Source organism: Eschrichtius robustus, chromosome 5, assembly GCF_028021215.1.
Source record: "Eschrichtius robustus isolate mEscRob2 chromosome 5, mEscRob2.pri, whole genome shotgun sequence".
NCBI lineage: Eukaryota > Metazoa > Chordata > Mammalia > Artiodactyla > Eschrichtiidae > Eschrichtius > Eschrichtius robustus.
Window position 1 is genome coordinate 1,455,767 of NC_090828.1, and position 12,244 is coordinate 1,468,010.

A 12,244-nucleotide genomic window follows, 5' to 3' on the forward strand; every position below is an offset into this window, starting at 1 on the left:
CGTCCCCGTGCCTTTCTCTAGTATTTGACAAGCCGAAGCCCAGTGGCGTGCGGCGGGCACCCACGCTCAGGGGCAGCTCTCCTCAGCGGGAGTTCGTACGACGGTACAGTGGGAAATGCTGCCATGCAGCCCTGGAGCTTCATGCTGCCCTTACACACGTGCTTCAGACATGTCGTCTTCCGTCTCTCGTGTGCTCCCTTTCACGCACCAAGAACACAGGTGTCAGGGCAACTTTCCCCAGGTCTTCGCCGACCGGCCTCAGCGATGGTGTGCAGGTGCACCTCCGCCGCTCGCTGGTGGGATGCGCCGTGCCCATAGCACGTTTTGTCCGGTTGTTTCTCTCCTCAGGCCTGAAGCACTTTCCCGAGGCGGGGATCCATTACGCAGCCAGCACCACCGGGGATGGGAAACCCCTGGACATACAGCTCAGCAGCAACTGCAGTTTGGAGAAGTTCTACGATGACCCGAAAAGTAACGACGGCAACAGCTACCGCCTGCAGTCCTGGTTGTACGCCAGTCGCCTCCTGCAGTACGCGGACGCCTTGGAGCACGTGCTGAGCACAGGTGCAGTATCTGTGGTCGGGTAGCTGTCGGGCATGTGCTGCACTTGAACCCTTTTCTGAAATGCAGTCGTTTTAGATTGCCGCTCATTAGAACTTTTTTTAAAGGGTATTTGATGAGGCAAGCTCTGGCTTTCCAATAAGATCATGGATTCTCTGAGATCCGTGGTGGTGGGCGTGGGGTGGACGCCCTGGCGTCTTACTGAGCAGCTGGGATGGGGGCAGGGTTGCAGTGGACATCGGCGGGGGGTGGAATGCGGGGCAGGACCTATGGTTCAAAAACAAAATCCCTTTCTCTAGTAGCCGGATGCTTTCGTCAGGGCTGAAAGAATGAAACAGAACATTGTATCGCCAAAACCAAAAAAGTATTGTAGTTTTGAAAATGATTTCGCACTTAGAAGTGCATGTATGTTCTTTTGAAAATATTTGGTTTGGAAATGGAATTGTAAATAATTTTTTCCCTTTCTAAAATGAAGGGGCTAGTTTTCATTGCTTTAATTACTATCTGAGTTTTGATTTTTTTTTTTTTTTTTAAAGTAGAGGGAAGGATTTTATTTATTTATTTATTTATTTATTTATTTATTTATTTATTTATTTTTGGCTGTGTTGGGTCTTCGTTTCGTGTGAGGGCTTTCTCTAGCTGCGGCAAGCGGGGCCACTGTTCATCGCGGTGCGAGGGCCCCCCCACTGTCGCGGCCTCTCTTGTTGCAGGGCACAGGCTCCAGACGTGCAGGCTCAGTAGTTGTGGCCCATGGGCCTAGTTGCTCCGCGGCATGTGGGATCTTCCCAGACCAGGGCTCGAACCCGTATCCCCTGCATTGGCAGGCAGACTCTCTACCACTGCGCCACCAGGGAAGCCCTGAGTTTTGAGTTTTGTTTCCATGTTTTTAAACAGGGCAAGGTGTGGTGTTGGAACGCTCCATCTACAGTGACTTTGTCTTCTTGGAGGCGATGTACCGACAAGGCTTCATCCGGAAGCAGTGTGAGTCCGGCCGGCAGGCTGGCCTTCCCGGGCACCTGGGGTAACCTGGTAAAGACCCTGCTAGACTCACCCTGCAGTTAGTATGCGTTTTGTGAACAAGTGTTAAATAGATGAGTAACGCCATTCCACAGGAAAAACCAGTTCCTTCCACCCTCTTTCCTTCCTAAATTCGTCTCTCCCTGTGAAAGCACAGTGGTGTCCAGGATCCTGAACGCATAGCTTAAGCCGAGTCTCCACACAGCCTCCCAGGAAACTTCCCTGGCTCTCCAGCCACCTTGTGGCACAGCTACGTGGCTCTGTGACCTGTGGCTAGCTTCACGGAGCGGTCCTGTTCCCGTGCCTCCCTCACGCCTCTTTGCTGGCCCCTGTGACTGCAGCATTCTCGTCCTTTCCTTCTCTCCTGCACGTGCTGGTCTAGTGCTTTTAGGGACACTAGCACTGGGTTGGGGGATTGTTGAAAGTCTGGCAAGTGGCCAGTGACAAGAATAAAGGCTCCTGGCTAAAGTAGCCTGGCCGCAAGGAGCGAGGGAGCCCGTCCAGTTGGGGCCGGGGTGTCTGGAGCTAGGCGTGTGCCGGACAGGGCTGTGGAAAGGCCGTGTGGTCGTTCAGCCTGTGGGCATGTTCACGGCGAGCTTGGTCTCCTGGATCCAGCAGGTGGCTAGATCTGGAGTGCAGAGTACGAGCGGTCAGTTCCTGAATGGGGAGACCGAAGCCAGCCAAGGCTGACCGGGGAGGGGGCCGCCCTTGGTCTGCGGGCCCATCCTGCTGTCTGCACAGTCCTGGTGCCTGTGCGGAGAGCAGCCGGAGCCCGTGCTTCTGAGCCAGGCGCTGAGTCACGCAGACACTCGGACAGCCTCAGGGCCAGCCAGCCAGCCTTGCCGGGGTGCGCGCTGTGTGCCGGGCTCTGCCTTAGGTGAGAGGGATGTGAGGATCGGTGAGACCAGGCCCCCGCCATCCTGGGGGCAGGGGTGGGAAAGCAGCCTGGATGCGTGGTTGCAGTGAGCGCGCTTGCTGGCTGCGCGGCGTGGTCCCCGGGTGCGGAGGGAGCGTGTCGAGAGCGTCTGACCAGTCGGGAGACGGGGTGTTGGGGGCAGCGTCCCTGAGGAGTGAGCCCTGGCTGAGCCGTTGGTGGTGCCGCCACAGGAGCTCTGTGGGCAGCAGGCGCTGGCACGGCCTGGAGGGGGCCGGCGCTGGCGGAGGGGCAGGCCGGGCCGTGCTAGCAGGCCGGGCACCTTGGCCGGGACGCGTAGGTTTCTCCTGAAAGTACTGCGCAGCCCCTGAGGGGTTTTAGGTCCGGGAGGCATGTGGTTCGGTTTGAATTTGTTTATCTGAAGGGTGCGTTCAGGGAAGGCAAGTCAAGGAAAAGGAGACCCTTGGGAGGAAGTCGGGGTTGGAGGGAGCACCGCGGGAGGGAGGCCCGTGGCGGGCAGTGGAGCAGCCTGCTGGGCTGGGTGGACCTGGGCACGGGGCGTGCATTGACAAGCCGGCTGGTCAGCTCTGGGGGAGAGGAAGGGTGGACCCAACTGGGCCGATGGGGCCACCAGCGAGGAGGACCTGGAGGGGCAGCGGGCTGAGAAGAGGTAAAGGTGCCCCCTCACATGTGGCCAGGCACACTTCAGATCTGGCCTTTAGAAAGCTCTTAGGCTGGGGCTTAAATCCCACTGTTGGTATAAGTTGCCTCATTTCTCTGGCCTGACTCTTTTGGTCTGTAGACATGAGAAGCACCGCCCAGCAGGGTGGCTGTGAGTGCTGCGGTCACCGTGTGCCAGCCTCACGCGTGTGCAGCCGGCGGTAACGGCCGTGACTGTTAACGTGGTTCGCAGCTTGACACGTGGCTCTGAGAACCGCGTGTACCTTTGCCCTCTTATTTGAAGAGAAGTGTGCATCTGAGGGCTGTCCGTGGACCGTCGGCTGACAGATGGTGCCTCTCTCGTGCCAGGTGTGGACCACTACAACGAGGTGAAGAAGGTCACCATTTGCGAGTACCTGCCCCCTCACGTGGTCATCTACGTCGACGTGCCCGTTCCCGAGATCCAGAGCCGGATCCAGAAGAAGGGAAACGTAACTCAGCCTTTAAGTCCGAGACCACTGTCTCTTTATGTGTCCTCGTTACGTTTAAAATAGATCAGTGCTTCACACCGATACTTACAGTGGGGTGCTGTGAGTTCCTGATGGCCCCTACAGGGACGGGGGCACGCACATGGGTCCCCCCGGGAGAGCGGGCACTTGTGCGATGGACGACTGAAGGAGGCCCCGGTCACTCACAGCTCTCCTCCAGTGCTCTCCGTCCCTGTTGCCATCCTGCCATTGTCCCCTGGCCCTGGGTCACCTGAACCACTCTGAGGATGGGTGCGTCTCCTGACAGGACTTCCCTTTTTGTTTTCTAACGGGCTTTTCATGCCCTGTTGTTTCCTACAAGTTGAAAATAATTTCTAATACCCTTTCAGTTTACCACTCCCATATGTCGGGCCTGTCTTCCTCTTTTTCCTACTCAGTGACCCTAAAGCGGTAGAGCGATGATCTCCACACACGTTCATTTACTCTTAGGGGCGTTGAGACAGTCAGGTGCCTCGAAACCCTGCGATTTGAAGTTGGCTCTGCGGGCGTGATGCAGGATGCAGGTTAACAAGGCCCGTCTTTGCCCTTTTGACTAGTTCTTATTTGGAAAGATCCCTCCTACTTAGAGTATTTTTTCCTGGGAGGAAATGCTCTTTTTGACATTGTGATGAAAAGGTAGGCTTGCCTGTATATCTGTCGTCCCAGGGCCCGTCCTCAGCGCTGGGAGTCCCGTGGGTGCTCCGTGAGTGCCTCTCTGATGGCAGGTCCTTGCCAGGGTGGCAGAGACGCTCCGGGCGTCTTCGCTGCAACTGAAAGAGGCTGCGGGTCACCCTCCTCGCTCATTTGGCAGTGAACACACGTGACACCCATGTCTCCCTGTTGATTACCAGTCTGCACCTGTATAAGAGTTTACTCCTAAGTGTGATGTGTAATGTAGACTTTGGAGAATATTCCATCAAGCGGCGGAAGGAGGGAACTACAAGTCAAAAGTATTATCATTCAGTGGAATAATTTTGAACACTTTTGCTTATTAGGGTGACGTTTATTGAGAAATATGAAGATATATACTTAGAATTCTCTAGATAACTCTTTTGATATCTGGATAGCAATATTTTAGAAACCATCTTGAGGAACAACTTAGAGCTGTGAACATTTTTATTTTTCCAGTATTCGATGAATACTGTCACCAGCTAAAATTACCACTGCGTTTAAGTAAAGGAGACATTTTATCAAAGGAACATTATGTCATTAATAGACGTGTGTTCTTATATTCTAGTGGGGAGACTAATAGTAAACAAGGAAGTAAATAAGAAGTACGGGAAATAAAGGCAAATGCCATGAAGAAAATCAAACAGGCTGACAGATAACTTAGCCTTTAGCGTTGCTAAACCGTGAGATGTTTTCAGTATGGAAACTTGCCACTCATAATTGGAGTTTTACGTTTCTGAAATTGGCAAATGTCTTATGAAAGGGAAGTGGAGATGGAAAAAGCGGGAGAGGTGGGGGTGAGTGGTAGAAAAGCGGGGTGGGCAGAGAGTTGTCAACGGAGGCGGGCACTGTGGGTCGGTGGGGGGAGTGGGCCAGTCCCCTTGTGCGGTGTGTCATCTTGCGTCGCCCGCACTCGGGCACGGCCCAGATGGGAGGCGGGGGCCGTAACTGTAAAGGGGGTTCTTCCTGTTCCTGTTCTAAGTCCACCTCTTAGAGTCTGTGAAAGAAAGGTCATGCCGTACGTTCACCTGGGCAAGCTTCCGTGCTCTCTGCGGCGGAATGAGAACGGTTCTGACCAGTACCGAAGCCCCTCCCATCACCCCATGGTTCCTAGAGCGCCCAGCCTGACTCGTTCTAGGAAAGCTGTTCGTTGATTGTCTCACGTTTTCCATAAGCACGGGAACAAGAAAAGTCCAAACGTATCGCACTTCTCTGCTTTTGTTTAGCCACGTGAGATGAAGATCACCTCCGCCTACCTTCAGGACATCGAGAATGCCTATAAGAGGACCTTCCTTCCCGAGATGAGGTGAGCCCAGGGCACGGTGGATTGATTGATTGATTTAATTTAATTTAATTTAATTTTTTTAGATGTTTTTGATGTGGACCATTTTTAAAGTCTTTATTAAATTTGTTACAGTATTGCTTCTGTTTTATGTTTTGGTTTTTTGGCCTCGAGGCATGTGGGACCTTAGCTCCCTGACCAGGAGTCAAACCTGCACCCCCTGCATTGGTAGAGGAGGTCTTAACCACTGGGCCGCCAGGGAAGTCGCAAGGATTTATCCGACAGAACTCCACACGTGCAGTTCCTTAGGCCCCACCAGCCCAGGGGCGCACTCTTGTTGATTCCAGTGGATGTCGTCTGGGGAGTTTTAGTCTGACGTTTATAAGCAACAATGACAGCAGATATTTCAGTTTGAGTTAGTAGGTTTGGGGTTGATTTGTGTTTTTTGGTTTGCTTATTTTGCCAAGACATTTTTTTGTTGTGTTTTTAGAATATTTTGATGCTGGAAGTGAGCTGCAGCTGTATTCTGTGACAGGTTTTAGGGTTAGGGAACTCATGTATTCACGCTAGGTGGCAGCTGAACGGTCATGTTCATCACCTGGAAGGCTTGCCTGGAGGTGCTCAGTGAGTCCCCACAAAATTGGGGAAAGGTCAGCCGCGTCTGTACATACTTGTGAACGATGTTCTTAAGTGGGGTCTGGGTTAAATGAAAACACCACCAGACCTTTTTCCCATTTGGTTTCTTCTCTCCCTCCTTTCTTTATTGAAAGCACCGAGGGATTCGTGGTTTCATCCACTCTCTCTAGATGGTCATTCTGTGGTCCGCGTGTGTGTCATGTGGAAGGGGTCATTTTCTACTGTCACTCAAGTCCAACTAAAATTAGGATGTTTGAATAATGCTGTTACTGAAGGTCTCTAGTAGTATTTCTCAGATTTTTAGAAAACGTAAGCCTCTTTTGATACCTTAAAATATTATGCTCTTGTTGTTTAAAATTTCAAAGTAACTATAAAATTGTGAATAAAAACAAAGTAATGTCTCGCAGTTTTGGAAGAAAAGTTTGATTTTAAATTGGAATGTAATTTTTTTAGCTGTGAGCGTTGAGGCTTATAGTATCCCTGCTTGCTTGTGATAAGCGTTTCTCTCATAGGCAGTGGAGACAACAGGGCGGACTGTAGGTCGTACTGCTCTATTTTCAAGGCCAGAAGTGCAGGAAAAAAGTCAGTTTTGTAAATCTTGTCAAGGGGAATATATAGAGCTATGAGAATAAACAGAGATAGTTGACCCTAGGATTTCAGTTCCAAAGATTCCTCTTGGAGATCTTCTGGCTACAAAACCACCACCGAGACAAGGCTGCCCGGCAAGTTCTCAAACAGGACTTTGAGCTGTAACATCAGGAGAGTAAAGGCTACATTGAACTTGCAGATGGGGTGGGATTTTTCTTGTACTTGGCAGTTATTTTCCAGAACTTACCCTCAGGGCTTCCTGATCATGAAAGGCTTAGCAATGATTCTAAGTATCCATTGCTTCATTGGGCGCTGCGTCCTTGAGCTGCGTTGGGAGTCAGTTCGTGGCGTCTTCTCCAAGGTTCAGCGCTCCCGAGGGGCCGCTCTCCGTCGTGCTGGAGATCGGACAGCTTCCTCCTCAGCTGCTGAACCCAGCCCAGCACGTTGCCCTCTGGTGACTGCTGAATCCCAGCGTGGAGCGAACGGTTTTTCACACCCTCACCGATCAGGGCAGACGGTCAGACGTTCAGCTCTGTTTTCACATCCCTGCCTCGGTGGTCGGGTGCGGGCCTTGTGGGTCGCCGCGCGGTTTGGAAGCCGTGGCTCGCTGGTGATGGACTGGTATTTCCTAAGGGTGGGTTTTTACTGGCTCTCGGTCTCCGCTGGACGGTGGTGCCGCATGCTGGGTCACCCCGCCGGGGTCAGTCTGGGGAGCTTGGTGGTGTCACCGTAACAGCGCAGATGTTGTGCCTTCCAGCTGATTCCCGGGCTTGGAACGGCAGCTTTCTCGGCAGCGTCATTACCTGCACCTCATCCTGAGAAACCTCGCGGGTGGGGTGAGCTTCCTGCGTTGTGGTGTGCGGGGCCCTCGTTGGGAGGTGCCCCTGAGGGCGTGAGGTGCGCCGGTCGTTTACACCGGGGCCTTTGCGGCCTCTGCTGGTTCCTCGTGTCAGGGCCCCTCACCTAAGAAGCAGATCGCACTTTGGAGGGAGAGGCTTCTCTGGCGTCTTCGCAGGTTGGGCTGAGTCTGGATGTTTTAAAGTGCCACGGGCTTAGTTAGGTCAGAGCCGCTCGGGAGTGTTAGACCTACTGTGCGTTGTGAAACGGACCTCTGTTTCTGCCGTGTGGACTTCCCAGATTCCCAGGTTGGCTTCTTTCTCTCTTTGTCCCCAGCCTCAGCCACCTGAAAGGGGAAAGTGCAGCCAAGGGTCTGGCTCTGTGTGTGGAGCCGAACCTTGGGGCATGGAGTCAGGCCTCCACTCCGAGAGGCTGCGCTGCTGTCCTTCTGTGTCCGTCTCTCTCCTGGCAGACTCAGCCCCAGTCGGGCCCCTCAGGCCCGAACGCTGGCTTCTACTTTGATAAGCAGTGAGCAAACCAGAGGAAATAAGGGAGAGGGGCTTTTTGTTGATGTTTGTTTGCTTCTCACGCGACACATGGAGCGCGGGACTGTGACTTCAGAACACGTGTATTTTGAGGTGATGCGTTTATGCACCTGGAAAGAGGAAGCTCCACGCTGTTCATGACGGCGTTACGGGCCGTCCTGTGCGCTGCCGCCCGACACTGCACAGGCGCCGGGCTGCCCGCCTGGAACCGCTTTGCAGGAAGGTTGCGTGGAGCCCTGCTTCCAGTGGTTCGTATCGTAGGAGCTGGATGTGGGCACACGCACGGGTGGGGCGGGGCCGTGTCTTCTTGGAGTGTTGACCCTGGTGTAGATGCAGCTCCCGTCAGTAGGGGGCACTCTGGTGTAAAGACGCCTGAATGAGAAGACGCCCCCAGTTCACGGGAGCGGTGGTCCAGCCTCGCCTTTCTGCTGTACCCTCCTGGAAGCGGGCGCGGGGGGCGGGGGGGGTCGAACATTTCCGCAGAGACAGGCTCTCCAGCGGGCCTCTCTGAAGCGTCCCTCGGGTTGGTCCGGAGGCGGTGGCGGAGGCAGGGCCACACGGACTAGGAGGCGGGTTTCAGGCTTCGCCTGGTGGGCAGCCAGGTCTCCAGACAGCAGTAGATGTGGTGAGGACATGGGCAGAAGTGCAGGAAGCTCACGCCACTGTCCCCCTTTTTGGGACCCAGCGTGACTTTTCAGTGTCCAGACTAGGGACCTGGACGAAGGGAACCGCGTTGCTGCTGTCCTGTTGCGTAGTTTGGTTGAAACAGGTTACTTTGAGGGTTGCATTTGTCTCCGAAATTCCAGCAGCTCAAGTAACGTGCCCCTCCCGTCCCCCCTCTGGCTCCGCGACCCCCACCCCCCAAACACCACTTAGCTGCTCTCTGTGCGTCCGTCCCACTCAGGCCCGGGCTCCCCTGTACCTTCCTGTAGCGAGTGCTGCAGCTGGAGATGGTTTGTGCGGCAGCAGAGATGACTCGTGTCCCTGCCCCCTGTAGACGCTGGCCTCACGCCCATGCAGTGGGGGGCGGTCCAGTCAGAGGGGAAGTCCGGAAACAGACCTGCAGCTGTCACCGTCCAGCCTCGAGCATGTCCCTGCTTCTGACTTTCCCTCCTTAGCTGGTCATGCCCTGGGAGCCAGTTCATAGAGTGTAGAGTGTTGATATTTAGAGTGGGAGCCTTGATGTCATGTATTCATTTGTACAGTAACGTCCACGTGGAAAATTTACATGAATGTCATCTTGTTTTCTCTTACAGTGAAAAATGCGAGGTTTTACAGTACAGTGCAAGGGAAGCTCAAGATGCAGAAAAGGTAAGAAAACAGCTGAAAAATTTATAATTATTCTTAAATTTAATTCATGTATAAGGTTTTTATAAATCAGGTAATGAGTTCAGCTCCTACTGGTCTTAGAGGAGTCTGTGTTTTATAATCTAAAAGAAGTACTGAGCCAACCCTTCACATTCCCCTGGTCATGAGATTTTGATTTTCTTTTAAATTATTCAGCTTCTAGAATCTTAAAATTATGGAATGGTGAAGGTACAAAGAACCTTAGGTTATCTGCACTAACATTTTTGTTAAACAGCTGGTAAAATTGAAAGTTGGATTAGTTAACAGGAAAGACTTATTAAGACTGTTGACCCTTGAACTACATGGGTTTGAACCGTGCGTGTCCGCTCATACGTGGATTTTTTTCAGTAGTAAATCCTACAGCACTGCACAGTCTTCAGTTTTCAGTAATAAGCACCCTGGTGCTACGGGGCACCGCGGATGTGCAGGGACCACTATCCACGCACGAGGAGGGCCGCCTGCAAGTTGCACTCGGGCTTTTGACCGCGTGGGGCATGTTGTTCAGCAGCCAGCTGTGTAAAGACGCCGGCTTTCCCCACACTCGTGGGTGCGTTTGTGAAAGTCAGGGCAGCCTCTGCGACTCTCAGGAGAACTTAGTGAGTGATAACCAAAAGTTCTGAGAAAGAATAACGTTTTCCTGCCCAAGTATGAAAACATATTACAGAAGTGTGTTAATTAAGGCACTGTGGTATCAATACAAGGATTAATAAATAGCTTAATGGAACAGAACAGCGTCCAGAAACAGGTGCACACGTGTGCTCATGTGCGTTTGTGACTTTAGCTTGGAAAAGTCAGTGCCTTAAAGGATGATAAAAAACAAAGTAGAGGAAAATAGATTATTTCTTAAACGGTATTGAGGCAAATGACCATCCGTTAGGTTAAAGAAGAAAGGCCCGTGTTTTATGTTATGTATTAAGCGTACATTACTAAAAACACAAAACAAAAGGTGTAAAAAATCTAGAAGAAAATGCAGGTTTTATGACCTGGGGTTGGGGTGTAGGTGGTGACAGCAGACAGAAAGCTGACAGACAGCAGACAGACAGCTTTGCAAAGCGGTCGGCTGCTTGAATGACAGCACAGCCCTCAGCTGCCTCCTGGCTTTGGGGAGAGAGGGGGAGAGAGGTGGAGGGGAGAGGCCTCTCTGCTCCAGGACGGGAGACCCGCAGTCAAGTCCGGCTCTGGGCCCAGCCCTGGCAGTTCTTCTAGGCTTGGTTCTTTCTACTTGGACCAATTGAGTTGCATTTCATTTCCATCCAGCCTTCTTTTTCTGCGATGTTGATTTTTGTTTGTCTTTAGGTAATTTTTATTCCTTTGACAGACTGTTTCCATGGCATGTGCCTGAGCAGAAGAGTAATACATTTTCTCTGAGACTGGGTTATTATTTGTGTTCATAACTGAATGTGCTCCAATTCTTGAAAGCTAAAGAGAGGTCCCCAAGTTTGGTGTGTTTTGGGGGAGAATGCATCTGGAAAGGCTACCCCGCTGGGAGGTCAGGCTGTACAGACCGCAGGCTTTGGGGCTGAGGAACTTGGATTATTGGAGCTCTCTAGGAAGTGCATTTATTGCCTTGTCCTGTTGTTGTTTTGAGTGGCTGAATCTTGCCTTCTGGAATAAAGTTACATGGGGGGAAATGGGGAGTCTGTGAGGAATGATGATTTTCCTCCCTCATCTTGATTCTTCTGCACCTGCTCCTTTTCTCCCAGCCTGCCAGGTGGTTTCCACAGCACCCCGGTGTCAGCTGGGCCAGGTGCCCACACTGGGCGTCGTCACGCGGCCCCCACTTCACAGAAGGCTGTCTGCCCAACTTCCTTTCTTTTTGACTTTCACGGTGCGATTCTCCCTGCCAGGTATTTGTGGTTTGTCATGCACTGAATGTTGTCTCATTAAATTCCTCTGTCCAGGTGATCGAGGATATTGAGTATCTGAAGTACGAGAAAGGCCCGTGGCTGGACCAGGACGACCGCACTTTCCACAGTCTGAGGACGCGGTGAGTCTGCCGGAGCTGGGCGTTGCCGGGATGGGGTGGGGCTGGTTCCAGCGTGGCGCGTTGCCTGCTGTAGGAACTTACAGAATTTTGGAGTAACTGTGTTGCAGGTTGCCAGATACTGAGGCGTATTTCCTATTCCCTTCCAAACAGGCTCTGGCTTTCTCTGATCTGACAGTGAATTGATTGATTGCCATTATTAATTCAACAAATATTTTGCTTGCACCCTGTGCCAGGCAGCGTTCCAGATTTAGGGAATATAGTGTCTAATAAAAGTCCTGCTGTCACTGATTCAGTAGAGCCATATGGGTGCTAAAGGCCGGGGAGAAAGGTAGCCCTGAGGAATGGGGCAGCGGGTGGCTGGGGTGAGTGACAGAGGGCGCTCTGGGGAAGGCTTGGAGGCCTCTCTTCTGAGGAGCCCCGAGTGTGCGAGGACTGGGCCCCGCAGTGTCTCGGGTGAGCGCGGGGCAGGGATGCCAGCGGGTGGAGAGGTCCTGAGACAGGCGCCGCTGTGGCTGGAGCCAGGGAGGCCGTGGTGAACGTGGAGGGGAGGGGAGGCCGTGGTGAACGTGGAGGTGGGGGAGGCCGTGGTGAACGTGGAGGTGGGGGAGGCCACGGAGGGGAGGCCACGGCAGAAGGGGACATGCTGAGTGAGCTACTTTGTTCATGAGAGATGCAGTAACACGTGGGCAGTATTTTGCCCAGAAAGCCCATTAG

General features: G+C 52.6%; 1 protein-coding gene across 5 annotated transcripts in view; it reads left to right on the forward strand.

The window, feature by feature from the left end:
* NDUFA10 (NADH:ubiquinone oxidoreductase subunit A10) overlaps positions 1–12,244 on the forward strand; it is a 63,398-nt gene that overhangs the window by 4,332 nt on the left and 46,822 nt on the right. For all 5 annotated transcript variants that reach the window (XM_068544105.1, XM_068544106.1, XM_068544109.1 and 2 more), the window contains exons 3-8: positions 349–564; positions 1,456–1,542; positions 3,482–3,603; positions 5,535–5,614; positions 9,453–9,507; positions 11,445–11,530. In XM_068544105.1, coding sequence (XP_068400206.1) covers positions 349–564; positions 1,456–1,542; positions 3,482–3,603; positions 5,535–5,614; positions 9,453–9,507; positions 11,445–11,530 — 646 coding nt within the window. The remainder of the gene's footprint in view (positions 1–348; positions 565–1,455; positions 1,543–3,481; positions 3,604–5,534; positions 5,615–9,452; positions 9,508–11,444; positions 11,531–12,244) is intronic.